At 50.1% G+C, this 23030-nt stretch overlaps 5 protein-coding genes across 9 annotated transcripts; 2 read left to right on the top strand and 3 right to left on the bottom strand.

The window, feature by feature from the left end:
* Positions 1–74: 74 nt before the first annotated feature.
* Positions 75–5502, bottom strand: LOC117641434 (P protein). Of its 3 annotated transcripts, none has more exons than XM_034378757.1 (18): positions 5315–5502; positions 4938–5202; positions 4748–4867; positions 4510–4662; positions 4251–4374; positions 4088–4160; positions 3693–4002; positions 3405–3564; positions 3249–3320; positions 3043–3174; positions 2857–2972; positions 2637–2775; positions 2418–2553; positions 2194–2338; positions 1861–1909; positions 1285–1774; positions 1124–1217; positions 75–714 (listed from the first exon to the last, which is right to left on the bottom strand). In XM_034378757.1, exons 2-18 carry the CDS (start codon positions 5057–5059, stop codon positions 621–623), a joined length of 2529 nt encoding a protein of 842 aa, XP_034234648.1. In that variant the 5' UTR covers positions 5060–5202; positions 5315–5502; the 3' UTR covers positions 75–620. The 3 variants fall into 3 exon arrangements, with proteins under 3 accessions (XP_034234648.1, XP_034234646.1, XP_034234647.1); XM_034378755.1 differs by having other exon boundaries at positions 4938–5133; XM_034378756.1 differs by having other exon boundaries at positions 4938–5085.
* LOC117641070 lies at positions 5343–8173 on the bottom strand. Its single transcript, XM_034378175.1, has 8 exons — positions 8019–8173; positions 7662–7891; positions 7343–7581; positions 7015–7257; positions 6683–6876; positions 6398–6576; positions 6150–6315; positions 5343–6053 (listed from the first exon to the last, which is right to left on the bottom strand). The coding sequence occupies exons 1-8, from the start codon at positions 8101–8103 to the stop codon at positions 5809–5811; spliced, it is 1581 nt and encodes a 526-aa protein (XP_034234066.1). The 5' UTR covers positions 8104–8173; the 3' UTR covers positions 5343–5808.
* Positions 8174–8492: 319 nt separating this feature from the next.
* Positions 8493–10484, top strand: LOC117641225 (transmembrane emp24 domain-containing protein 3). The gene is made up of 3 exons (XM_034378379.1): positions 8493–8790; positions 9113–9361; positions 9446–10484. The coding sequence occupies exons 1-3, from the start codon at positions 8635–8637 to the stop codon at positions 9683–9685; spliced, it is 645 nt and encodes a 214-aa protein (XP_034234270.1). The 5' UTR covers positions 8493–8634; the 3' UTR covers positions 9686–10484.
* Positions 10485–10597: 113 nt separating this feature from the next.
* Positions 10598–15363, bottom strand: LOC117641223 (chromosome transmission fidelity protein 18 homolog). Of its 2 annotated transcripts, none has more exons than XM_034378375.1 (21): positions 15162–15363; positions 14917–15050; positions 14739–14844; positions 14443–14626; positions 14247–14391; positions 14084–14167; positions 13842–14000; positions 13653–13755; positions 13423–13569; positions 13188–13339; positions 12883–13076; positions 12561–12809; positions 12379–12480; positions 12198–12309; positions 11955–12125; positions 11732–11881; positions 11522–11652; positions 11232–11440; positions 11065–11147; positions 10916–10976; positions 10598–10832 (listed from the first exon to the last, which is right to left on the bottom strand). In XM_034378375.1, exons 1-21 carry the CDS (start codon positions 15244–15246, stop codon positions 10732–10734), a joined length of 2862 nt encoding a protein of 953 aa, XP_034234266.1. In that variant the 5' UTR covers positions 15247–15363; the 3' UTR covers positions 10598–10731. The 2 variants fall into 2 exon arrangements, with proteins under 2 accessions (XP_034234266.1, XP_034234267.1); XM_034378376.1 differs by having other exon boundaries at positions 10732–10832; positions 14247–14367; positions 15162–15246.
* A 262-nt stretch (positions 15364–15625) lies between these two features.
* LOC117641224 (Golgi pH regulator A) lies at positions 15626–18462 on the top strand. 2 transcript variants are annotated; one of them, XM_034378377.1, is made up of 9 exons: positions 15626–15784; positions 15901–16064; positions 16142–16248; positions 16326–16551; positions 16641–16831; positions 16942–17126; positions 17221–17406; positions 17486–17551; positions 17633–18462. In XM_034378377.1, exons 1-9 carry the CDS (start codon positions 15743–15745, stop codon positions 17831–17833), a joined length of 1368 nt encoding a protein of 455 aa, XP_034234268.1. In that variant the 5' UTR covers positions 15626–15742; the 3' UTR covers positions 17834–18462. The 2 variants fall into 2 exon arrangements, with proteins under 2 accessions (XP_034234268.1, XP_034234269.1); XM_034378378.1 differs by lacking the exon at positions 15901–16064 and having other exon boundaries at positions 15652–15784.
* Positions 18463–23030: the final 4568 nt, after the last annotated feature.

Raw genomic sequence — 23030 nt, 5'->3', positions numbered from 1 at the left:
CGTCTGTACTATTCGCACAATCAACTTGCATGGGGACATTCGGGGATGAAAGAAAAGATATTTTGGAAAAATAATACTTTATCAGACTATAAAATTTACTGAAACATACCATAGCTCCATGATAACAGTTTCATAATGAAGATTGACAAACTTATTGTGCAGACCTTGCCACTTTTAAAAAATGTGTCAAGAACACGAAAACCCATGGGCACTTGAGTTTCAAATGCCTGGTACAACACACATGACACATCAAACACACACACACACATCACGTTTGTAGCCACAAACGGAACACAGTGATTAAAACAATAAAATTTATCACAACTAAAATAATACTATAACCCGATTCAGCTCAGGCACGACCATAAAAATATAGTCATCTCAACTCAGGTTCATCTCAACTTAAGGTTACAAATAAAAAGTAATAGAATAATTAATCAATAAAATTATTAACAGAACCATATTTACACGGCCCCTTTAGGACTCTACTTCAACTCATTCTCCAGTCTTAATCTCAATTTTGGCTCAACACAAATCACAGGCAGTTACATCCAACAGGAAAAATCCAAGATATTTTAAAAATAGCAACAAATAAATATAAAACGATCATCGTGGATTCGTTAGACGTTCCCGTTCCAGCCGAGCGCGACGTGGGCGATCATCAAGTAGACCGTGATGGTGAGGACGCTCACGACCACGACGGGGAAACCGACCCTGGAACAAACACAGAGACCATCAGGCAACGCACACAGTGCAGTCAAGTTCCCGGAACATCATAGGCGTCCGCGCGAGGGGAGAACTGAAAAAATGATGATAGAATAAATGGAAAGCGCGCGATAACCCGTTGCCCTAACGATATCGCGAGGCATGGCGACGTGACGCGAGGTGAACAAAATCGACAAGTCTTTTCCCGACGATAACCGCGCGGCCCGCCGTCCCTGAACAAAGATCGTTCAAAAAGTCACTTTATTTTTCGTGCCGTCCAAACAGAGGTGTTGACGCGGGCGTCATTGGGCACGCCACAAAAACGCTGTCCGAGAGAAAGGGTTTCCCAACCATGGCGAAACCAGTGGACAAATAAGTGAACAAATACGCGCATCGTGGGGAATGCCGCCTTACTCACTTGAAGAATTGGACGAAAGTGAATCTGTAGCCGTGCTGCTCGGCCACTCCAGCGCAGACCACGTTGGAAGACGAGCCAATCAGGGTTCCATTTCCTGTCAAGCAGAGCATGAATTTGATGAGGTCTCACCAGAGCCTTTCCAAAGCAGACAGGCAGCTCACCTCCAAGACATGCGCCGAAGGCGAGCGCCCACACGAGGGGCTGCAGGGGCAGGGACAGCTCCTCGTTCTGCGCCAGCGACACCACGATGCGCACCATCATGGTGGTCAGGGGGATGTTGTCCACGAAGGACGACGCCAGCGCCGACACCCACAGGATCAGCAGGATGGCCATGGCCAGCTGGTAGTCCTTGGGCACGGCCAGGATGAGCGACTCGGTCTGCTTGCCGATCCACTCGATGAGCTTGAGCCGCGACAGGGCCTCCATGAGGACGAAGAGCGCGGCGAAGAACAGCAGCGTGCTCCACTCGACGCGCGCCAGCACGCCCTCCATGTCCTGGTCGGCCAGCAGCAGCAGCAGGATGGCGCCGAGCAGCGCGGTCCAGCCCAGCGACAGGTTGAGCTGCGGGATGGAGTGCAGGAAGAAGAGCACCACCACGAACAGGATCGTCAGCCCGGACTTGAGCAGCAGCATCTTGTTGCGGATGGGGTACTGCACAGACAAGCCACGCGTTAGGTTGCCCACACTGCACAGGCACGCAACTGTGCCACAATTTGTCATCGGGGACAGCTTCACACCTTGGCCTGCAAATCCTCGAGGGTGGCTTTGTAGTCCTCCACGGCAACACTGCAATCAGAAATAAACGTCAAGGCTAGTGTTTTCGCCCACATTTTGCTTTCTACGGCCCGCATTGCCAGCGGATCTCTCGTCTCATGCTGGCAGGCAGAGGAGTCGGGCGGGCCGAGCCCCCGGCGAGTAGGCAACACCTATGCACGCAAGCGTGGAGACGAAGAAGTTGCCTACGCCGCAGGCGCTACGCTGCGCGGCGCGCTGCAGGCTGGGGCTGGCCGCGCTGGCCGCGCCTCCCGGGCGACTCGCGATTCGATTCGATTCGATTCGACTCGACTCACCTCCCGGACACCACCTTGCGCTGCAGCTCCAGCACGAGGCGGCGGGCCTTCTTCAGGAGCGTCTCCCTCACGGAGTCCTCGTCGCGGGAGTAGGACGACAGCGAGGCGGCGGCGCGCTGCCAGATGGCGATCTCGTGCCGAAGCTCTGCGGAAGAAATAAAGAGAAAACGCTCAGTCCCAGTATTCGAACCCGAACCCCAACCGGCGCGACGTGGAACACGCACCCTGCACCTCCTGCGGCTCGGCGAAGCGGAAGTCGTTGACGTTGCGGAAGGTGAAGCGGAGCTGGATGTTGACCACCACGAACACGATGAGCGTGCCGATGCCCATGTGCAGCGTGAACACGCCGAAGTCGACGCCCTGCGAGTCCAAAGGGCGGTTACTCAATGCGGTCGGCACACTAGGGAAAGGGCAGCCGATCAAGCTGAGTTCGCATCGCTCACCGCCTTCACCACCTCCTTGTGGGAGGCTAGAATCACGTTCGGTGGGTCGCCGACTGGGGTGATAGCGCCGCCGATGTTGGAGTAGATGATCATGGACATGAGGACCGGCACCGGGTTCAGCTCCATCACTTCACATAGCCTGCAGAGGAAAAAATGTATCAGCAAAGAAAATAACGCAATACTTAGAGCTCGCGGGTGGTTGAACCAGGATCTCCATGACCTGATGGACACGGGCGTCATGAGCAGCACCGTCGTCACGTTGTCCAGCACCATGGACAGCATCACCGTGAAGAAGCACAGGGTGTTGATGAGCGGCCAGATCTTGCCGCCAGTGATCTAAAGCAAACATCGACAATGATAAATTTTTTAAAGTTCTAGGAACAAAACGAATCAGCTTAGACCGTACCTTGTACGCATATACAGCCATGTAGTCGAAGATGCCGGTCTCAGAAAATATGGCCACCAACACCATCATGGAGAACAACAAGAGCAGGGTCTCCACGTCGATCCACTGCACTAGCTCCGCCATCGAGGGCCTCTAAAAATGCAACGTTAAGAAATAGTAAGAACAATGAATTAGAAAAAAAGTAGAAAATATCACAAGACACCCACTTCGTTGAAAGCTGCAAGAATCGCCACAGACATTGTGGATGCTATCATCGCTGCCAGCGTACGGTGCACAATCTGGAAAATACGAATTATAACAGACACAAAACATTGACGATAAAAATGACAAATTATTGAACAAGACAGGGTGGCTAGACTGACCTCAAAAATGACCATGGCGTAAAGTCCGACCAGCACCACAGCGGCGTACACGACGCCGTCCTCCAGGGTGATGGGCGACGTGTCGTAGCGGATGGACACTGGGAACGAGATGTGGAGGTTCGTGTGCATCTGCAGGCGGAGCAAGCTGCGAGGAATACTCCTGCGAGGCAACAAATTCAAATTAAAAACTTCAGCAGCACAAGAGAAGTGAAAAATTTAAATCATCTCTAAGATAATCAAAATTGCCACAGGTAAAAACAGTAGACTCAAATTTAAACGGAGACTTACGCGATTTCGAAGTCGTCCAGGTTGAATTCGTGGTCCTGCTCGAGCTTCGGCACGCCGTCGATGGACTCGGCGGACACCAGGGGGATGCGCCAGGGGGCGGTCAGGTTCTTGGTGAACAGGATGTCAGTCTTGTTGATGTGGAGCGACACGTTGCTGCGCTGCGCCTCCGTCAGCTGCATCTTGGTCTGGATCAGCTCCACCCACACCTCCATGAAGGACTCGGTGAGGTTCCCGTAGGCCGGCGGCAGCAGCGCCCCGCCTATCGTCACCGCCACCTGGTTCTCGGTGGGCATCTCGTGCATCAGGTAGCCTGCGGCCGAGAGTCAAGGAACGCACAGCAGCAGTTGGAGCCACACTGCCAAGAGAAATTTAGGAAACTTGCACAAAAAGGATACTTTTAATTTGATTTTTCGGCACCGAAATTTGATGGTTTTCTTGTTCGCGCTCTCTTCTAGTCATTAAAATCCACTGAAACAGAATAAAGCAATTTTCCTTAAGAGACGATTTTGAAAAAAAAAATTAGCAAGAATTATGCCCAGGCTTTGATAGTAATCTAACCGTGAAAATGGTCCAAGTGATGAGGAGAAGCAGCATCCTGACCCAGCGTATCCACGGCCGCATGGACTTCTCCCCCGGCATGACGTGGTGGTGCAAGCTTTCGTGCCCATGGCTGTGCCCGTGTCTGCCAGGACACATGCAAACGAAAAAAAAAAACACTTAAAATGATTTCACTCTTATTTAAAAAAAAAACCACTGCGTTCGGTGAACGACCGCTTAAAAATTCTAAGAAAAAACACAGCTGAAGGTTAGTACGCACTTCCCCCGGCTGGCGTGCAGGGACGCCGCCACGGACACGTTGGAGAGGAACTCCTTGCCCTTGCCGCCAGTCCCCGCCTCCCCCAAGTCGTCCGGGAACGTCAGTCGCGGCGTCAAGTCGCCCTCCTCGGTCACGTCGCTCAGCTCGCTCGGCCTGGAGACACCCGAACCGAAAAGACTGTAAAGTACAGCCAAGGACCGAAAATGAAGGCAGAGGAAGCCGGTCGCCGCGCGCCTACCTGGACAGCCCTGCGCTGGTCCCGGGCAGGCTCGCCTTGAGCTGCACCATGGTGGGGTCCTTCTTGACGTGGTCCGGCAGGTCGTTCCACAGGTCGAGCATGGCCGTGGACAGCCGCGACCTGCACACCAAAACAAAGTGAGCCACGACGCCAGGCCGAGGCCGAGGCGAAGGCGCACCGCTGCACTTACGGCGACGTCGTGTAGCGGGTGGAGGAGGGCAGGTCATCGTCCAGGTCGTCCACTCCGCGGTCCCTGGTCCGCGCTCTCGGTCTCGATACAAACTCGTCATCAGACGACTGCTTGCCCCACATCACGGGGCGGAGCGCGGAGCGGCGAACTGTGTGCGCGACCAGGGATGGAGGCGTCGCTCTCACGTTCGGGGCCGCTTAAAAAGTGAGGCTAGGCTAAACATGCTCTCGCGGGCGAACCAATACACTGGTTCTCACACACACCGCTGGGTGACGTCACGGAATCAGATACGAGAAGGGATGTAAACAAAGGGGCGGCTGCTGTCATGGCCGTGGGAGGTGACACGCCATGCTTGGCCATGCATGGCAGGTACTCACCGATCACGTGTTGGCTGCGGAATTGCTATTTTCTCTTTCACGCTCTTCAATACCCTCCACGACGAAAATAAACGACGAGTTGTCAAAACCGGAGCACTGTCCTGCCACGCCGCGTCGCTGGATCGGAGAGGAGGCCCTGCAGGGCAGGCCGCGAGCTACGGACGACTGTCGTTGTCGGGGAGCGACGGCTTGGCTCCGCAGCTCCGGCGGGAGTGGCCAGTGGCCGTCGACCGAAGCGCCCCCTTCCGAGCCGAGACGGCAGTAGACGAGCAGACGCCAAGCAGACGCCAAGCAGACGCCGTGTAGCAGATCCCGACAACCCCGACCCTTTCTGACCCAAATAAAACTCGTAACTGCGTATTACAAACTATATATTTTATCGGTATATTTCGGCTGCTCATTGCGACGCCGATCCTGGTGAGGTAACGTGAATTTGACTCGAAGAGACAAGTATGACTTTCCCGGCCATGAAGTGCATGGCGGGTCACAGTGGTTCACAGCCCCCATGAGGCCATGAGGCGGTCGTAGTACGCGTCGCTGACTCTCGTCTGCTCGTCGGGCTGCTCTGGACACCGCGCGTCCCTTGCGCGGCCCGTCGCCGGCTCCGCGGCGGACTCGACGTGCTGCCCCGCGAGGTCCGGCAGGTCCGGCACCGGGACGACCGTCAGAACGTCGTCGTCCTGGAGGAGCGACGGCCGCTTGGAGCTGAGGGACGGAGATGGCGGCGGGCACACTATCTCTGCGGGAGTGCCAGTGAGAGTGAGAGAGAAGGTCGGGAAGGTGGCGAAGGGGCGGCCAGGCCTCGGCCAGCCGGTCGAGGCGTTGGCCAGCTCACCGTCGCCCTGGCCGTAGCCATACAGCTTGCGCAGCAGGGTGATCTTGGCGAGGCGCTCCTTCTCCTGCACGGAGAGCTTCTTTTTGGCGGCGACTGTGGCGGTCGCTGTGGCGGTCCAGGAAGCCGCCGCGCTCAGGGCGCCTGGGGCGGTGCCTGGGGTGGCTCGCTGGAAGGGGGCGCGGGCGTTAGAGTGTCGTGCGGCGCTTTGCGGCGTGCTCCACCGAGTGCTGCCGGGCGTTGCCGGCTACCTTGGCGGGCCTGCGCTTGGCGGCGGTCCTGGCCACGCCGCCCCTTGGCACGCCCCTGGCGGGGCAGCGCTCCGGATCGAACAGCCCCAGGTGGCAGTGCCGCCAGTCGTTGTTCTCGACGCGCTTGTAGGAGGCGAACAGCAGGCAGCACACGCTTTGAGACCGGCACCCGACGCAGCCTTCGGGACAGAGCGCGGGTTGTGTTATCCGTCGATAGCAAGGAGCTCGCTGGAAAGGCGAGAGTCTCACCTCGGGCGCATAACATGGGGCTGGAGTAGCTGATGCTGCGGGCGGCGGGGGCGGCGGGGGCAGAGCGCGCGGTGGTGGTCCCCGCGGCAGCCGTGGCGTACGCCGCCGCCCCCGCACCGCTGCAGTCAAGGAGGCGCCCGCAGCAGCCGCGGCACACGTCCACGACCGGGCGGCGCGTGAACATCTTGTAGACCAGGACGGGCAGCAGGGAGGAGTCATCCCCCGCCAGCCTGCGCGACACGCTCGTTGCAACAGTAGCTGTCTCTCTCGCACTCGTGGGGCGTTCCGCGTGGGTGCGAGAGAGACAGAGCGACGAAATGCTGTGTCAGGTCGTCAGTGGGCACCCTACCCTACAGCCTGACGCTCACCTGAAACGCACCACGATGTCGCTGGCCGCGTCGGCGAGGTGCGCCTCCCTGGGGTTGACGGACTGCAGCGCGCCCCGCGTCCCGCTGGCCGCGAACTGGCGCACCACCTCGCGCAGGTGCAGGAAGGCGTGGCGCAGGACGAAGCGCCGCCACGCGGCCTGCAGCACCGCGGCGGCCCGCCACTCGCGGCCCTCGCGACCCTCGCGGCCACAGCCAGCCGAGACCACCGGGCTGCTCCTCAGCCTGCGCGGCCACAGGCGAAGCATGGCGAAGCGTGGGGTCAGCAGAAGCAAGGGCCAAAGGGCCGCCCTCCACCTGGCCGCCTGACCTGCGCACGGCGTTGATGTTGGCGCGCAGCAAGCTGCAGCCCCTGCCGCGCGACACGTCGGCTGCCATCCGGCTCCGCATCCGCTCCAACAAGCCCGACTTGCACGCCCGCCTCGAACAGCCCTTCAAGTCCCCGCCATCCCCGCCAGAGGCCGCGTCGGCGCCGGAGGTTTTGCCGGTGGATTTACCGGGGGTTACCGGCGACCCCGGGGCGTTGTTGTCGCCCCCCGCTGCATCCGGCTGCACGCGTCGGAAAAGCGGAAAAGGGTTGGCGACGCCGGCGGCGAGGGAGACGTAGTTCGAGCGCTGTCTGCTCCAACCTGTGTTTTCATGGCAGCCAGGCGACCGCACACGGCGCCGACGGCATTCACCGCCTTCTCCTGGTCCAGCTCCTCGAGGAAGCGGTCGTGGTCCAGGTTGAGCACGGAGAAGACGCCGTCGTCCGGCTCCTCGCTGGCCAGGCACAGCCACAGGTCATCGGGCGTGCTCGCCGGCGTCGGGGCCCACACCGTGGACGCCGCGGTCATGGCCATGGTCATGGTGGTGCTGCCTGCCAACAAGCCCCGCCTGGAGACCACGTTACTCCAGCAAGGGCCATGATGGTGCCAACGCAGGCCCTGCTCTGGCCACGCGGTTGCAGCTGTGGGACGGGTTGGGATCGACCCTCCGGCCGTCACCTTGAAAGACTTGAGAGCTGCCGCCCACGCCGTGACTGTCCAGCCCCCGGAGCGGTGTCGTCGGCAAGAAAGACATGAGTGACATTTGTGTCCGTCACGCGGCCCAACGCGCCAGGCGTCACTTCCGTGACGTGACGCTGGTGACGTGTCTTCGGGGTTGCCGACGGCTCGCGACGTGGTTCGTGCGCGTGCGGGTCCTGGACGTCGTGGGCGTCTTGGACCCCGGGGCCTTCCCTGCCTGCTGCATGCCCCCGGCCGGCCAGCCCGCCGACGCCCCGGACATGGAGACGAAGCCGAAGCGGGACGCCGGGCCGCTCCCTTCTGGCCGCCCGGTGGAAATTAAGGCGCGCTTGTCCTTGATTCCCTCCGATCGGCTCGGCCTTCGGCTTTCGCTTTCATCCGCGGCTTTCGTTCTTGCCCGCGGCCCCGGCCCACCGGCCTAGCAGACGACATTCTTGTTGACGTCGTTTGACAGACGCGGCTCGATCCGTTTCCGGCCACGTAAATATGGCTGCCTACCGCTGAAACTGTAGTGTTGTTTTGATCTTGAGCAGAAAACGTCGCGGTGTATATAATTTATTTCTAGTTGCAACTCAGGGCGGCTTTAGGGACAAAAATGTTGTCATATAATTATCTAGTATTTTGTCTTGTAGTAGTATGCTCATTCATTTCGACGAAGGCCGTAGAATTAACCTTCGAATTGCCGGACAACGCTAGGGAGTGTTTTTATGAAGAAATTGGAAAGAATGTTTCTGCCACTTTAGAGTTTCAGGTTCGTTTTTGTTACCTAGAATGTTTTAAAATCGTTACCTCTGCTTTTGTAAAATTTTTGGCCCTTTGTCAGTCATTTTTAATCAACCTAACCTCAGTCATATGGTAGCAACTGTCACAACATTATCCAAAAATTTCTACTAAGTCTTCACTATTTAAATGTGCTTCTGGCTTCAAAGTTAAAAAGGAATGGAGTCTTGATGCAAATTTAATAGCCGTGTTAATTCCATGGTGGTTATTGTGCTCTGGACAGAATAACTGTGCCTGTAATGTGTCTTTTTTGTCCTTTTACTTATCTTTTGCTGGTGTTGATCTGATTGCAGGTAGTGACCGGTGGCCAGTATGACGTGGATGTTACTCTAGAGTCTCCAACCAAAGAAGTACTTTACAGACAAGTTAAACAACAGTATGACAGCCACAGATTTGTAGCCCCAGTAGCTGGAGTATACGCTGCCTGTTTCTCCAACGAATTTTCCACATTTTCCCATAAATTAGTTTATGTGGATTTCCAAGTAGGGGATGAACCTCCACTACTGCCTGGCATGGGTGAACATGCCACTGTAATGACGCAGGTACATATCTGTTTGATTTCAACAACCTTATTCTGTGTATAGTTAAAAATGTAACAACAATTTACATGTTTGGTTTATTTTCAGATGGAATCTTCAATTAACGAAGTACATGAAAGCTTGAAGAAAGTTATAGACTACCAGACACATCATCGGCTGCAGGAAGCGCAAGGCCGCAAACGAGCAGAAGATCTGAATGAAAGAGTGCTGTGGTGGTCATTATTGGAAACGGTGGTGATTGCTACAATTGCCATTGGACAGGTGGTCATACTTAGAAATTTCTTTTCAGAAAGGAAGCCTTCAATGATGTCATACAACAAAATGTGATTCTACCTGTAGTTTTAATTTGAAGTCCAATAGTTTAATTGCTGTTTCAAGTCAGCTAACCCAATTTGACTGGTACAACTTTTTGAAAATATTTCTTATACCCATTAACAATATACCATGTTTCTTTTTTTGTGTGGTTCTATATGTGCAAGCATCTAAGGGATGATTGGGAAAATTTTTGTTTTAATTAATTGTTGAATGAGCTGAAATGAGCTATTGGTTTAAAATTGTTGAGATTTTGGAAGTTCAAGTTGCTTGGGTGTCTTATTGTTATATTTTCAGTGAACTGGGCCTTCAGTTTTAAGACTGAAGGGTGTTGTATTTTTTTTTCTTTTTAGATAAGTAATCACATTGTTCCTTGAAAGAAAGGATCTGTCTGAAACAGATTGAGTGAAAGCTCTGTTGCACATCTCATTAGAAATTTGCCACCATACCTGTTGGCTTTTCTAAAATAGAGTATTATTTCTGCTTTCAAAGACCTTTTCTTTTCAATGGTTGTGAAGTACATTTGTATGTATTTGACTTTGTGTATAGTCCTGTGTCATTATCACTCATGCTAGGAATCCATTACCTTTGATGGTACAAACCACTTCTCATTCATTGTTTTGTTTTCCCCCCCCCTGTTTTGGCCCTTGGTGACTTATTTTTTTAGGGTGGACTGCTTTTTTCCCCCTGACATTTTGAGCGAGTGGAAGAGTCTGTAATATAAGTATATTTAAAACTATAGTGTGTTCAGTTAATTTTGGGCTTTAAAAACAGTGGGGTGTCTGTGGGCTGAAAATAAATCTATTCCTGAGAGTATTGTTGTTGTTATGAGCCCACCAGTTCCTTAACCACACACTGAAAGATTCTCTTCTTGAGTTAGCCAAACTACTGTGGTCAATTTGAAGTTTTAAAAATAAATTAGAACTGTTAATGAAAATAAGTTTATTTTATTAAGCAAATCACTGTGCACAATTTGACATCCTACTTAAACTATCCTCAATGTACTAAGAGAAACATAATGATAACAATTTTTTTTATCACAAAGAAAATCCCCCACAAAATCAAAGAAGCTCAGATATTTTGATGGTCTTCCGTACAGCATTGTTGTAACCTTCCTTGAAGTGGAACCAGATATCTCCTTTTAATTCAGCTTCACTGTTTGCTGTAAGGATAAATAGACCGATTAAGAAACTCTTTAGTCAAGTAAACCAAAGACACATTTGAAGTCTACTGTAAAAATTGTACCTTTAACAGTGGATGGACTTAGTGTGATATCCACAATTCTTCCAAAGAAATCCTTTGTTTGCTGGAAACAAAAAAAGGAAAGAAAAACACAATTTGCCAAGGTTCTGTTGTTTTAAAATAATACGGTTATTACAGAGGAGCCTTCTTACCAGTTCTTTTAGAACAGGTTTTGCTTTTAACTTTCGCAGGTGATTGGGAACATTTGTTGGAGAGACCTTCTCCTTGGATTTACCTTCCAACAAACATGAACTATTAGTAATAACAAGACAACTTAAATGTGCAAATGAAATTATGACAGGAAAATAATGCTGCATACCAGGCGCTTCTTCCCTGGGTGCATTTTTGGGAGGACTTTTATCCTGTGGAATGCTTGAAGGTGTTTGCACGCTTTGGGCACTGGTGAACGCCATTTCAAATCGCCTCATTTTTTCCATTTCTATTTCTCTTGACAGCAGTTGTTTAGTGCCATATGATAGGGTCCTTGGTGGTTTACTTTCACCAAAGTAAACAATTTCTTCAATATTCCTTGAGTACAAAACAGAGGTTCAGGAGATAAAATTCAGATCAGATTCAAAATTTATACCAATATATCCTTAGATTACTTACGGATCTAAATTACACACGTAAGTACCCTCGGGGGTACGCTCTTGAACATATGTCAGATTATAATCAATCATAGTGGAAACAACACTGCAAAAATCTTTCTTTTCTTGAGAGCTGTACAGTTGAAGGCTAACCTGACGGGTTTCGCTTTACATTAGTTACAAAATAAATGAAAATTGGTAGGAAGGTATAACAATAGCATGCAGTACTTACTGGTCTGAAATTGGGAACAATTACATCCAGAAGGAGAGGTAAAATTTCCATGATCAATTGGGTTTCATTACAGTTGACTCTTACAGATGGAGACATACCTTTGACCAGTTCCCCAATAATTTGCTTTGTGTGACCTTCTTTCACAGATGCCTACAAATTTTAAAGATGGAATTGATTCCTGAGTTATAACGGAAAGCGCTCATTGGTACCAAAAAACTCTTACCTCGTAAGAAGCATTGGGATAATTTATTTTGGGCCATGCCAAACCAGCATAAAGAATATGCCACACAGCAAAGGCATAAGACATGTAAGGCATTAAAATATAATTTTGTGATGACAAAATCTCAGTGTTCAATAAATCTACTGAAGAAAACCAATCTAATCCTTTCACAATCTGAAAAGACAAAAAGTAGTTGAGTAAGTAAATAAAAAGTGATGAAAGAATAAGTATTGATGGAGTACTCACTCCATTGAGTGATGAATCCCTAAGTCTCATGTTTGGGTAATTCTCAAACACTCCTTGAGCTAGACGATTATAGTCTCCATGACTCTGCACAGTGTTCAGTACTCTCTGAATTCTGTAAGACCAGATTTTGGTATCAGCACAAGCAGAAAGGAAGAGCAACCTGAGTCAAAGTTTACATTACCTGGCAGCGATGGCAGAATCACCACTCTTCATCTCAGGGGTTTGGTTACTTGAATTGGCTTTGCTTCTGGCAACAGCATTGGCTGCAGCTTGAGTAAAACCACTAAAAAAAAAAAGAATAAAAATTTTGCTAGACTGAAACAAATTTCTAATCCCAAGCAAATTGGGTATTTTCTGACATACCCCTTGCTCCGTTGGATTTGGAATACTTCTTGCCAAACTGAGAACAATCCTCTCTGAATATCTTTTTGGCCTACATTTGACTGGTGAATGTCACTTAATCTCACAGATCTATTCTGTGACTTAAAATAATGCAGCAAAGAGAGGCATGATCGTATATCATTTTGTGATTTTTCACACAGTGCTAACATAGCTCCCAAGTCAGTTTTGATACCTTGTTTCCGTGATATAGTCATGAGTCTGGAAGCTAGCCTGTTGTATACGAAAATCTCGTTAATGACAAAAACCATGAACGCATAATAGCACTTACACAGAATGAACGTGCCTTTCTGATGCTGTGGGGGGGAAGTGAAGAACAAATGCTTGCTGACGCAAGGAGCGGAGAGCAGGGACATATGGGTCGTTGCAAATGCAGATAACAGGGCGCTTTAAAATTCCAGGACCTGCATCCTTCTTCTTTCCCTTTCCCTTGCCAACATTCTTACCTGATACAAACTTAATGAGGGTCTCAATTGAAACCTGGTCAATGTTTTAAAAAAAAGAGGAAAAGAAAAAAAAACCAGGGATGCACATTACAATTTTATCTACAACCACATGAACATTATAAAAAAAGCAATAAGCAGTTTTTACCGCTGGAGCACCATCGATTTCATCCAAGACCAAACAGTTGGGTCTTGGCTCTTTGCCCATAACTGATTTCATCTGAGTTGCAGCTTGCAGCTGAGTATGAAATGCTTCTGGTGTTCGATCATCACTAGCATTTACTTCAACAACATTGTAGCCTACAAAACAGGAGTTTGAAGAGTTAAAAGTTAAGGCAATACTATTCAACAAAAAACAAAAGAAACTTGGAAAATATTTTAACCTGCTAATTTTGCAACCATGTGAGCAAGTGTGGTTTTCCCTAGACCTGGAGGCCCACAAAGCAGTACCATTTTGAACTGAGGTCTTCCATGCTCATCTAATTCATCAGTTAAAACTTGCCCAAATGGCTTTTTCTGGAAACGCTGATCTGGGTGGACACAGTTTAACACATTACATACAAATGGTAATTTTGCTCTAAAAAGCTACTTGAAAATATAAACACTTGCTTACTCTTTTTATCTTCTTTAACAGCTTTAACATGTGTTTTTCTCTCTTTATTGAAAACTACTTTGTCCCATAATTTAAGCCAATGCAGCAAAGTTCTGTTCACATTCTGATGGTTTAGAAATAATCATTACTATAGGAGAACTCAACAGAACACAAACAAAGAGTAAAGAAATAAAAAAAACATTTAATTACCTCTTCACTTAAGAGCTCAGCATAAGAGGTTGGTTTGTATTTAACTACCCACAAATTATTGTTGCCGTCATGAGTTTTACTTGAGGCAGATTCAGAAGTTTCTAAAGTCTCCAGTTCTGCCACCTGAGCAGCTATGATAGATTCTTGCTTCTCCTCTAACTAAAATACACACACACAAGAAAAGTAAAGAATTATGTCTTCCTCACAGTGAAATACACAACAAGTAATAAATCATTACTCACAATTTTTAAAGCCTCATCCTTCAGAGATGAAAAGCTACTCCTGAGGAGCCCACTTTGACCTCGCTTGTGGGAAACTTTATCGCACTGCAAAAGAACATTTGTTAGCCTTCACCAAACATAAATCATCGGTTAATGCATTAATTAACAAGCTTGTGAAAATGACCTGTTCATCCATGTACTCCTCAGTTCTTAATCGAACATAAACACGATCTCCTAATTCACTTGTGACAGAAACAAAGGGCCATTTAGGCACTCCTTTGGTTATAGAGCTGCTAGCTTTCAGCCTAGAATGGTCGAAAGGTTTTGAACTGAATGGTCAATAAAGAAATGATTCAAATAAGATAAATTTCTTTACGTACTTAATACTTGTAGGTGAAGAAATGTGTCCCTGCTGACATTCCATAAACGCTTTCTTTCGCAAATCATTAATGCGGTCAATGAGTTCCATTTCTTTTCCATGACTGGACTCAGGGCCAGGATCTTCATCCAGAAAAAAGGTTGGGTCCACAACTGTCTGCTTGCAAGACCGTTTAGAAGATTTTCCTGTGGCATAAATAAAACATTGATCTTATAACAATTTATCTTTTATGCACAATGAATTAATAAGTAGAACAATTGGAGGGAAAACTCTCTTGAAAGGCAGTTCTAGATATACCTGAGAGATGATGCCCTTCTGCTGCTTCTTCTAATTCGATGTCATCAATGTCACCAAAGATGTCATCAATTGTCCGTTTACGTGATGGCGGTGAAGCGGCTGATAGCTGTAAAAGGGAAGTAAATTCAAAATAGTTTGAAAATCAAGGTCAAAGACATCAATGTGAAAGACAAATCACCTTTTCAACCCCTGAGTTAGCCGGAGTGGATGATATAACATCAGTGATCTGAGTAGAAGAACTTCCACAGAAATCGAGACTCCGACGAACAGTTGGTGGAGCAGGCTTCCTCACCACAGGCTCATTTGGCAAACCTAGAAGTTACAGACAAATCAGACCAAAGAAGAGAATGATGATTGTTGGACTCTAAAGGTTATTTAAGATATTTGTCTTCGTTTCAGTTAAAATGAAGAAGGTAAACATACCTTCTTCCATTTCTTGAAGCATTGCCAATTCGTCGGCATACATCATTTCGAACTCCTCTTCCGGATTTGGAAAGTCTTCGTCCATTTTGACGCGGTTAAAATGTTCTTTCTAACGATTAAAAGTAAGGGTAAACTCGGGCCTCTAAAAATTTTTAACCTACTGCTACTGCACTACTGCTACAGCTGGCCAACAAAACACAATGTTTACTGGTTTACGCGCCGAAAACTGTTACCAACACACCTCTACCTCACCCTAGAAATTTCTCGCCGGTAAGATTGTTGTTAAGAGAATTGAGACAAAACAAAATTGACTTTTTTAAATAGGATTGATAGATTTTGTGAGAGTTGACCAATTTTAGACTTTTGACGAACGTCTTCGAAATCAGACTTTATTATGTTGCAGGTGGCTAATGTTCTCTTATTTACACTCGGGACTATTCACCGCGCACCTGCCGGGTGGCCGTGCGTATAGTCAGAACGAAAGGGGTGGTTAAGTTTCTGGTTGTCGCTGGTTGTGCCAATTTTAATTTAGTTTATATCAAGTGGCTTTATTTATTTTTGTCTTCACCTTATGATTTGCAATGGGATTTTTAGTTGACACTCTAATCATTCTCATTACCCAGGTAATCATCCAACATTTTTTGTTTGCCTTACAGTTGTAACATTTATCATCACCTACCGTCATTGACATGTCAACATCAGATATTGCTGATCACGATTTAATTGTTTTTTGTTTTAGGTTGTTTTCTTTGCTGGAGGCTGGGTTTTCTTTGTTAAACAACTTTTTCGCGACTATGAAGTCCATCATACTCTTGTCCAACTCATATTCTCTGCTACATTTTCTCTTTCATGTACTATGTTTGAGCTTATTATATTTGAAATTGTTGGTGTTTTAGATACAAGGTAACAAGAATTTCCTCAATATTCTTTTTAATTGTCCGTTTTTTGCGCTAATATGTATTTGTTTTGTTTCTTCACAGCTCGCGATACTTTCACTGGAATCTTGGGCTATACCTCATTCTCTTTATGGTTATTGTTATAATACCGTTCAATATAGGCTATTCCATTTTATCAAATATAAGATTTGGTAAGTTTAAGGTTTTCTTGTGACATGTATGAAAATTAAGTGGCTGCATGCTATGTAAATAATTAAATGTGTTGCAGTAAAGAAACAACTCATAAGGCCATTTACAATCCTTATATGGCTGTTGTATATCTACCTATTCTGGAAAGTGGGTGACCCTTTTCCTATTTTGAGTCCAAAGCAAGGAATTTTTTCCATTGAGCAGGGCATATCTCGCATAGGTGTGATTGGAGTGACTGTCATGGCTTTGCTCTCTGGTTTCGGTGCAGTTAACTATCCTTATACATCTATGGCATATTTCATGAGGTAAGACAACATTTCACCAAGGCTTTTCTTTTTGTGTTTCCTTTCTGCTCTAGTAATGAGTTGAGTCATTCATTTTTCTCTTTGTACAGGCAAGTTTCCCCGGGGGATATTCAAGCCATTGAAAAGAGACTGATGCAGACCATGGATTTGATTGTTGTTAAAAAGAAAAGAATTGCACTAGCCAAGAGAGGTGTGCAAGTCCATGGCTCTCAGTCTGGTCCCACCTCACCCTCCATTTGGAACATGTTACGAACAGTCACCAGTAAAGAATCCCCTGAAAGTATCCTTCTTTGTCTCTGAAGTGTACATGTCTGTAAAGGTCTCTGATTGTTTTTAAAGAAGGTAAATTTACAGATTTAGTTTTGATATTTTCCTATTAGTACCTCTCAGCGGATGTAAAGCAACTGAAACAGGATGTTGGAGCTCTAGAGGAGCTCTCAAGACAACTGTTCCTTGAGGCACATGATTTGCATAATATGCAGGAACGTTTGGAATGGGCAACTACTTGGAAAGGAAAATACTTCAACTTTTTAGGGTATTTCTTCTCCCTTTACTGTTTATGGAAAATTTTCATTGTAAGTATCATCATAGCTAGTGAATGTACTCTGTGAAAAATCTATCTTGTTCCATTAAATTTTTTATTAACAAGTGATCATATTCCATTTTCAGTCTACAATCAATATTGTATTTGATAGAGTTGGCAAAAAAGATCCTGTGACTAAAGGCCTGGAAATTGCTGTTCACTGGATTGGACTGGACATGGATGTGGCGTTTTGGTCACAGCATGTTTCATTCTTCCTTGTTGGATGTATAGTGGTGACTTCCATTCGTGGTCTTTTGCTCACACTAACAAAGGTATTTAGTGGATGATGTTCCTTTTAAAACTAGTTTCCAACTTCTGTGAGGTGTAATTATTCTCTTGCTTTCTTTCCAGTTTTTCTATGCTATTTCAAGCAGCAAATCCTCCACTATCATTGTTTTGATCTTAGCACAGATTATGGTAAGTTTTCCGTTCTATGGAGGTATGCCGTCATCTCAAAAAATGTGGTTTACCAGTTTTGCTTGGATTTCTCTTCCACAGGGAATGCACTTTGTGTCATCAGTTCTACTCATAAGAATGAATATGCCTCCTGAGTATCGTGTGATCATAACTGAAGTTCTGGGTGACCTGCAGTTTAACTTTTACCATCGATGGTTTGATGTTATTTTTCTTGTCAGTGCACTTTCTTCTATTGTCTTCCTTTATCTTGCTCACAAGCAGGCACCTTCAGAAAACAGCTAATTTTGTGTGCTGTGTAAGCCCCTTGTGTTTCTGTTATCCCAAGCACTTATGCTTGTGAGGGGTGAAACATCTTCACACAGTCCTGGATGAATTCAGTTTCTTTTGTAACTTTAAGCTTTTACTTGAATGCTCCCATACTAGTGCAAGAATTGTACATGGACTAGAAAGACTGCATGACAGCTAGGTAGTTTTTTAATTTGATTTATATGTGTACACTGACTGTTTGAAGCTTGCTTGTGCTGATTTCTTGGAAAGCCATAGTTTTGATTTTGTCTTGCTCTGATGTGCTCTTAATTTTTGTTGTGTTGTTTGTTTTTTAAAATTGATATTGGTAAAATTTGTGATCCTTTCTTATTGCATTCAAACACAGTCATAAAAAATGACAAAATATTTGATAAACAATTAGTACTTGTAAGTTTGTATTTAAGTACTCTTCTCTGCAATGTTTCTGTGATGCAAAATAGATTTTTATAATGTTTGGTATTTTTATTATGTTTGTTATTTAATTTGAAGAGAACTACTTGTATACCTTAAAAAGGGTAAAGTGCACTGATAGATTAGTTAAGCAAGTATTATTTGTTTTCTATTCTGTTCAGAAAATAAAAAAGAAAAAAAAACTAAACTAAAAACCGAGAGATTCATTTTTTTCATCCCCTCTCATTGCCACTCACTTTGTACAAGAAGTAATGAGGGTTCCTTAGCCCACCCTGAGGACTTCAGATACAGTAGGAATAGGACAGTAACCGGTGTGGGAGAGTTGAAGCGACACAGTCGTACTTTGGTTGGGGCAACGTGGAGGGAATTCCAGAGGGGGGCTGGAGTCTCTGGTGCGCGCACCGCGGCACCGCGCAGGGTGGAAGTCTGGCCCGGAAAGTTGGGCAACGAGTCGATCATCCGCTCCATCCACGGGAATGTTGTGTCTACCGTCTACCTACCCCGCTCCACGACGGTGTGCCTGCTGTGGCCTGTTCATCTCGATTCTCACAAGCGACTCTCCCTGCTGCGAGGGAATGGAGGGAGGAGGGGGAAGCAGTAGAGCCAAAGTCCAGTCTCCCGAGACACTTTACAATTCCATCTCCTCTCCTCCTCTCCGCCCCTTCCCCCAGTGTCCCTCTAGGCGCGTTGTTCTGTTGCCGGTCGAGGACTGCCTCCGAACAGTGGCGCGCCAACTGTCGAAGTGGCGGTACGGCCGGGGCGGCGGAGTGAGCCTGAGTGAGACGCGCGGCTGCCTCGGACGCCGCTCTGCCAGGCTCTGCCAGGCCCCGCCTCGTGCTGCCGTTGGCTGCCGTTCTCTACAGCTCCCCCATCATGACATGTATCTGCATTTTTAATCGTTGTTTCAAGAGTCATTGAAATTTCAGCAGTTCGCTCACTATGCTGCTGTGCGTGCCACGCGCCACGCCTGCCACGCCCCGTCACGCCCGAACGGCGCTGCCGCAGTCGCGGCGCAGGCTCCGGGCTCCAAGTCGAACTTTCATACTTGTCATTAAGAGCGCCGTGCGAGTCAGCAACCCTGCGGGCGGCAACCCCCAACCCCCACCTGCCACCACACCTGCAGGCGCTCAGCCCCGTCCCTCCGGTTCATCCGCTCCTCTCGTCCTCCACCCCCACCCCCTCTCTCTCCTTGGGTGTCTTCATCTCGTTTTCTTTTCCGGCGGGAATCTCGTCTACTTTCCGATTGTGTCGCTGTAACTGTTCCTGTGGCCGCGGGGCAGGGCACGGCGGGGCAGCGCCACGGCAGCGCCACGGCAGAGCACAGCATCGCTCGCCGAGCGTCTATCACACGTCAAATTTAGCCCGTTCGGGGGAGGGGGAGGGCAACCTGCCACACGCTGCGCTGTTAGCTGCGCTCCTGGTGGCAACGGACACGGTGAGCCGGCGGTGAGCTGAAGGTTGGCTGAAGGTGGGCCGTTGGTGAGGTGGATGTGGATGCGCGGCCGGGGCCAGGCCAGGCCAGGCTGACGGGGTGTTGGTGGCGCTGGTGACGGTGTGCTGGCGTGCGGTGCTCCGGGCCTATCCGGGCCCGGAGCACACCAGGGGAACCAGGGGCGTTCCGAGGGCGTTCCGAGGGCGTTCCGAGGGCGTTCCGCTCGCTTGGCCGAGGCAGGACGAGGGGAGGTAGTTAGCCCCACCTGTCCTGCACTAGACGGCCCTCGGGAGCCCTTGGGAGCCGCACTTAATTCCATTATTAAAACCGCTGGACGCCGCCGTACTGTAAGCACATCAGCCAGCCTTGGGCAGGGCAGGGCAGGGCGGCGGCCCGGCCGAGCGGCAATCGCCGAAGCGGCAGCAGGCTGGAAGCACTGGCAGCACTGGAAGGCCGGGAGCACGCCGCCTCAATGAGCAGCATGAGCTGGCGACTGATTTGGCGCTGATTTGGCGCGCAGCGGCGCCGTCGTCGCTGTCTCTCTCGCACCAATGGGGCGTGCGCGCGGTCAGCGCCCTCTCCTTCGTTTTTCGAGTGGGGCGGAGAGAAGCGCCCATCACTTCTTGAAGTTAATAAGTTAATTTCGTTGTATCTCGCTAAGATCATATCAGCGAATGGGTTCGATAGGAATGGCTTGTTGCTGGTAGAGTCCTAGTTGCTGGGAGGGAGTGAATGATTATTCACACTGAACAGTAAACAACTCCTAGCTGCTTTGTGTACGGAGTTTTTCCAGGTTTTTATTCCCATGCAGGCAGACTGTTTCCAGGAATTCCCTTCGTTTCGCGCCACTCGCCAAATTGTTGACACTCCCACGCTCTTCCTTTTGGTCGCTGCTGAAAGATTTATATTTTTGTCGGCAGGTTCTCCTCTTTGCTGGCACGCAAGACGCGCACACAAACAGTGACTTACTCCTCTCACACAGGCACTCAGGTACACACACACACACACACACACGCACACTACAGTTGCCGCGCAAGTGCACGCCCCGCTCGGCTCGGCCCGCAAGATTCCGTAATCAGGTTAAAGCACGAAGGACCAGGAGCTCTAATGGATCTCTCACTAGTAGTGCTGCCCCGCCACTCCGCCCTTCAGCCCCGCAGCCCCGCAGCCCTTCCGCACGATGGCAGCCCGGGGCTGGTGGGGCTGGCGGGGCTGGCGGGGCTGACGGGGCTGAAGGGGGCAGGGGCGCCGCCATCTCGCATTAAAACGACGGAGGGGCAGGCCGACACGGCCGACGGCAGGTAGCGCTGCTAGCTTGCCAGGTGCTCTAATCTGCCGACAATCAAACCGCCAGACGCCCGTGCGCCGTGCTGCCGTACCGCCGTGCCGCGTCGAGCTCATGGATGTAGTGTTCTTGCCTAGCTTCGCCCCGCCTGGCTGCCTATGGCTGCCTCCGCCGCGGTCAGGATGCTGACACTGACATAAGGGGAGGCTTTAATCTGATATGCGCGGCCCGCGGTCGATTCTCGGCGGATGGCCAGGTCGTGGACTGCGGGCCGACGGACAACGCGGAGCAGAGCGCGGCCTCGCCAGCTCAGTTTCCCGGGCCGCCCTACCCCTGACACCTCATGCTGACACAGACTCGATGGCCGTGGTCGTAGGCCTCCTTTGGTCGCGGGTTCAACTCCCTTGGCCGCCGTGGTCCTGTCCTTGCCGCTGCGCAAGTTGGCCATGGCGCAGGCAAAGGGCGTATGCGTTGGCGTTGTTCTTCGGGGGTTTTGTGCCAAGAGTGAAGGGGCCGCGGGGGAGGGGTGGCGGTGGCGGCTGCCGGATTGGCGCAGTGGATTGCGCTGCACAGTGTGCCAATGCTATTTTTCTCCGCCCCCGGCGCTGCAAGGCTCCGGGGCTGCAAGGCCCTTGTAACTGTCCCCCGTGCACGGCGTGGCACGGCGTGGCACGGCGTGCCGTAGTCGCGGCGTGGCAGGGCGTGGTAGTGTAGTAGTCGCAGTCGGCGCTCGTGCAAAATGGAATGGGCCGTCCGCGCGGCGCGGCGCCGTGTTCGCCGGGAAGGCGAACGACGCTTTGCACTCTCGCTGCCGATCACGTCGCCGGACCGACGGCCGCTGTGATCGAAACTGTGCCACTGTGCCCCAAAGCTAGAAACAAACAATCGTCCGGACACCTGCCTTTTGAGTTTTGCAGTCCGCATTCTGGGTTTGTTGCAGGCTTGGCAGTGTTTGGTGAGGCCCAGCAGCGCTGATGATGATTGTGGACGCTGTTCCCCGTATGGGTCCAGTATTACGTGGGTAATCGTAATCGTACTCACTGTCCAGTGCGGTAGTCGGGAGACCTTCCTTTGCAAGCCTTTGCCGGGGAACATGCGCCCAGTATTGCCAGTGCCTCTGCGTGCACTGCGGCGGCAGCCTTTCTTGCGCTCCACCTGCTGCGCGGTAAACTTGCCATCTCCAGGGCGCGGGGCGGGGCGGGGCCGCGGGGGCGGGGCCGCGGGGCGGGACGACCCCTACTTAATTATCGTCTTGATGGCCTGTGGCGGCCCGTGGTAAACGCGGCTTGCACACTGTAGGACCGACCATTAACCGAAGTCGCCTCATTTTTCGGCGCCTCTGGACCCACCCACCTACTTGACCCAAACTCCTCATGCATTTATTACGGGCCTGGAGGCGGCGGGGGCTGTGACACTGTGACGCCAGCCAGGTGCCGCACCGTGACGCCAGCGCGCCAATCAGGCGGCGGGGGCTGTGACACTGTGACGCCAGCCAGGTGCCGCACCGTGACGCCAGCGCGCCAATCAGGCGGCGGGGGCTGTGACGCTGTGACGTCAGCCGCGTGACACACACGTGTCACAGCGTGACGCCAGCGCGCCAATCAGGTGGCAGCGCGCCCATGAATACGAACATGAATATGAATACAAAGTCATCTCCTTTTATGCGCGCGGAATAATTTTTTATTTGCCAGCCTGAAGTGGTGTCCGTCCGGGCGGCGTGGCGTGGCGTGGCGCGGCGCGGCCAGGCCAGCGGGCCGCTCTGTCCCAGGGGTACCAACCCTCTGCGTGCCCGCGGGTCGTTCCGCCGCGTTGCCGCGTTCCGCAGTGGACACAGAAAACCAACATCCCGCCACCAACAGGTCATTCTGTTATAGCCGAGTCATCTTTGCGCAGAGCTAATCCTGCGGCGGCGCGCTGCTGGGGCCGCTGGCTGGGGGGCCGCGATGGGTGGACGGCAAACTGATGCACATAGGTCGAGATAGGTGGGTACATCGTGCACGGCAGCGCCGGCAGCGCCCTTCTGTTTTCCTTCTGGTTTTGCGGGC

Source organism: Thrips palmi, unplaced genomic scaffold, assembly GCF_012932325.1.
Source record: "Thrips palmi isolate BJ-2018 unplaced genomic scaffold, TpBJ-2018v1 HiC_scaffold_15, whole genome shotgun sequence".
In the NCBI taxonomy this organism is placed as follows: domain Eukaryota; kingdom Metazoa; phylum Arthropoda; class Insecta; order Thysanoptera; family Thripidae; genus Thrips; species Thrips palmi.
This window is presented reverse-complemented; position numbering and strand designations above follow the sequence as displayed.

What these genes read in the sequence shown, in the direction of transcription:
- LOC117641434 (XM_034378757.1), bottom strand. Translation starts at nt 5,059, where the DNA reads ATGTGGGGCAAGCAGTCGTCTGATGACGAGTTTGTATCGAGACCGAGA. An exon ending in ACCAGCGCAGGGCTGTCCAG is followed by an intron (nt 4,663 to 4,747) that starts GTAGGCGCGCGG and finishes GGGTGTCTCCAG; the next exon opens with GCCGAGCGAGCTGAGCGACG. An exon ending in CTGGACGACTTCGAAATCGC is followed by an intron (nt 3,565 to 3,692) that starts GTAAGTCTCCGT and finishes GTTGCCTCGCAG; the next exon opens with GAGTATTCCTCGCAGCTTGC.
- LOC117641070 (XM_034378175.1), bottom strand. Translation starts at nt 8,103, where the DNA reads ATGTCACTCATGTCTTTCTTGCCGACGACACCGCTCCGGGGGCTGGAC. An exon ending in CAGCTCTCAAGTCTTTCAAG is followed by an intron (nt 7,892 to 8,018) that starts GTGACGGCCGGA and finishes GCTTGTTGGCAG; the next exon opens with GCAGCACCACCATGACCATG. An exon ending in AACATCAACGCCGTGCGCAG is followed by an intron (nt 7,258 to 7,342) that starts GTCAGGCGGCCA and finishes GTGGCCGCGCAG; the next exon opens with GCTGAGGAGCAGCCCGGTGG.
- LOC117641225 (XM_034378379.1), top strand. Translation starts at nt 8,635, where the DNA reads ATGTTGTCATATAATTATCTAGTATTTTGTCTTGTAGTAGTATGCTCA. An exon ending in CTGCCACTTTAGAGTTTCAG is followed by an intron (nt 8,791 to 9,112) that starts GTTCGTTTTTGT and finishes ATCTGATTGCAG; the next exon opens with GTAGTGACCGGTGGCCAGTA. An exon ending in ATGCCACTGTAATGACGCAG is followed by an intron (nt 9,362 to 9,445) that starts GTACATATCTGT and finishes GTTTATTTTCAG; the next exon opens with ATGGAATCTTCAATTAACGA.
- LOC117641223 (XM_034378375.1), bottom strand. Translation starts at nt 15,246, where the DNA reads ATGGACGAAGACTTTCCAAATCCGGAAGAGGAGTTCGAAATGATGTAT. An exon ending in AGGATGAGGCTTTAAAAATT is followed by an intron (nt 14,001 to 14,083) that starts GTGAGTAATGAT and finishes TGTGTATTTTAG; the next exon opens with TTAGAGGAGAAGCAAGAATC. An exon ending in CAAATCCAACGGAGCAAGGG is followed by an intron (nt 12,481 to 12,560) that starts GTATGTCAGAAA and finishes TTTTTTTTTTAG; the next exon opens with TGGTTTTACTCAAGCTGCAG.
- LOC117641224 (XM_034378377.1), top strand. Translation starts at nt 15,743, where the DNA reads ATGGGATTTTTAGTTGACACTCTAATCATTCTCATTACCCAG. An exon ending in CAGTAAAGAATCCCCTGAAA is followed by an intron (nt 16,832 to 16,941) that starts GTATCCTTCTTT and finishes AGTACCTCTCAG; the next exon opens with CGGATGTAAAGCAACTGAAA. An exon ending in TTTTGCTCACACTAACAAAG is followed by an intron (nt 17,407 to 17,485) that starts GTATTTAGTGGA and finishes CTTTCTTTCCAG; the next exon opens with TTTTTCTATGCTATTTCAAG.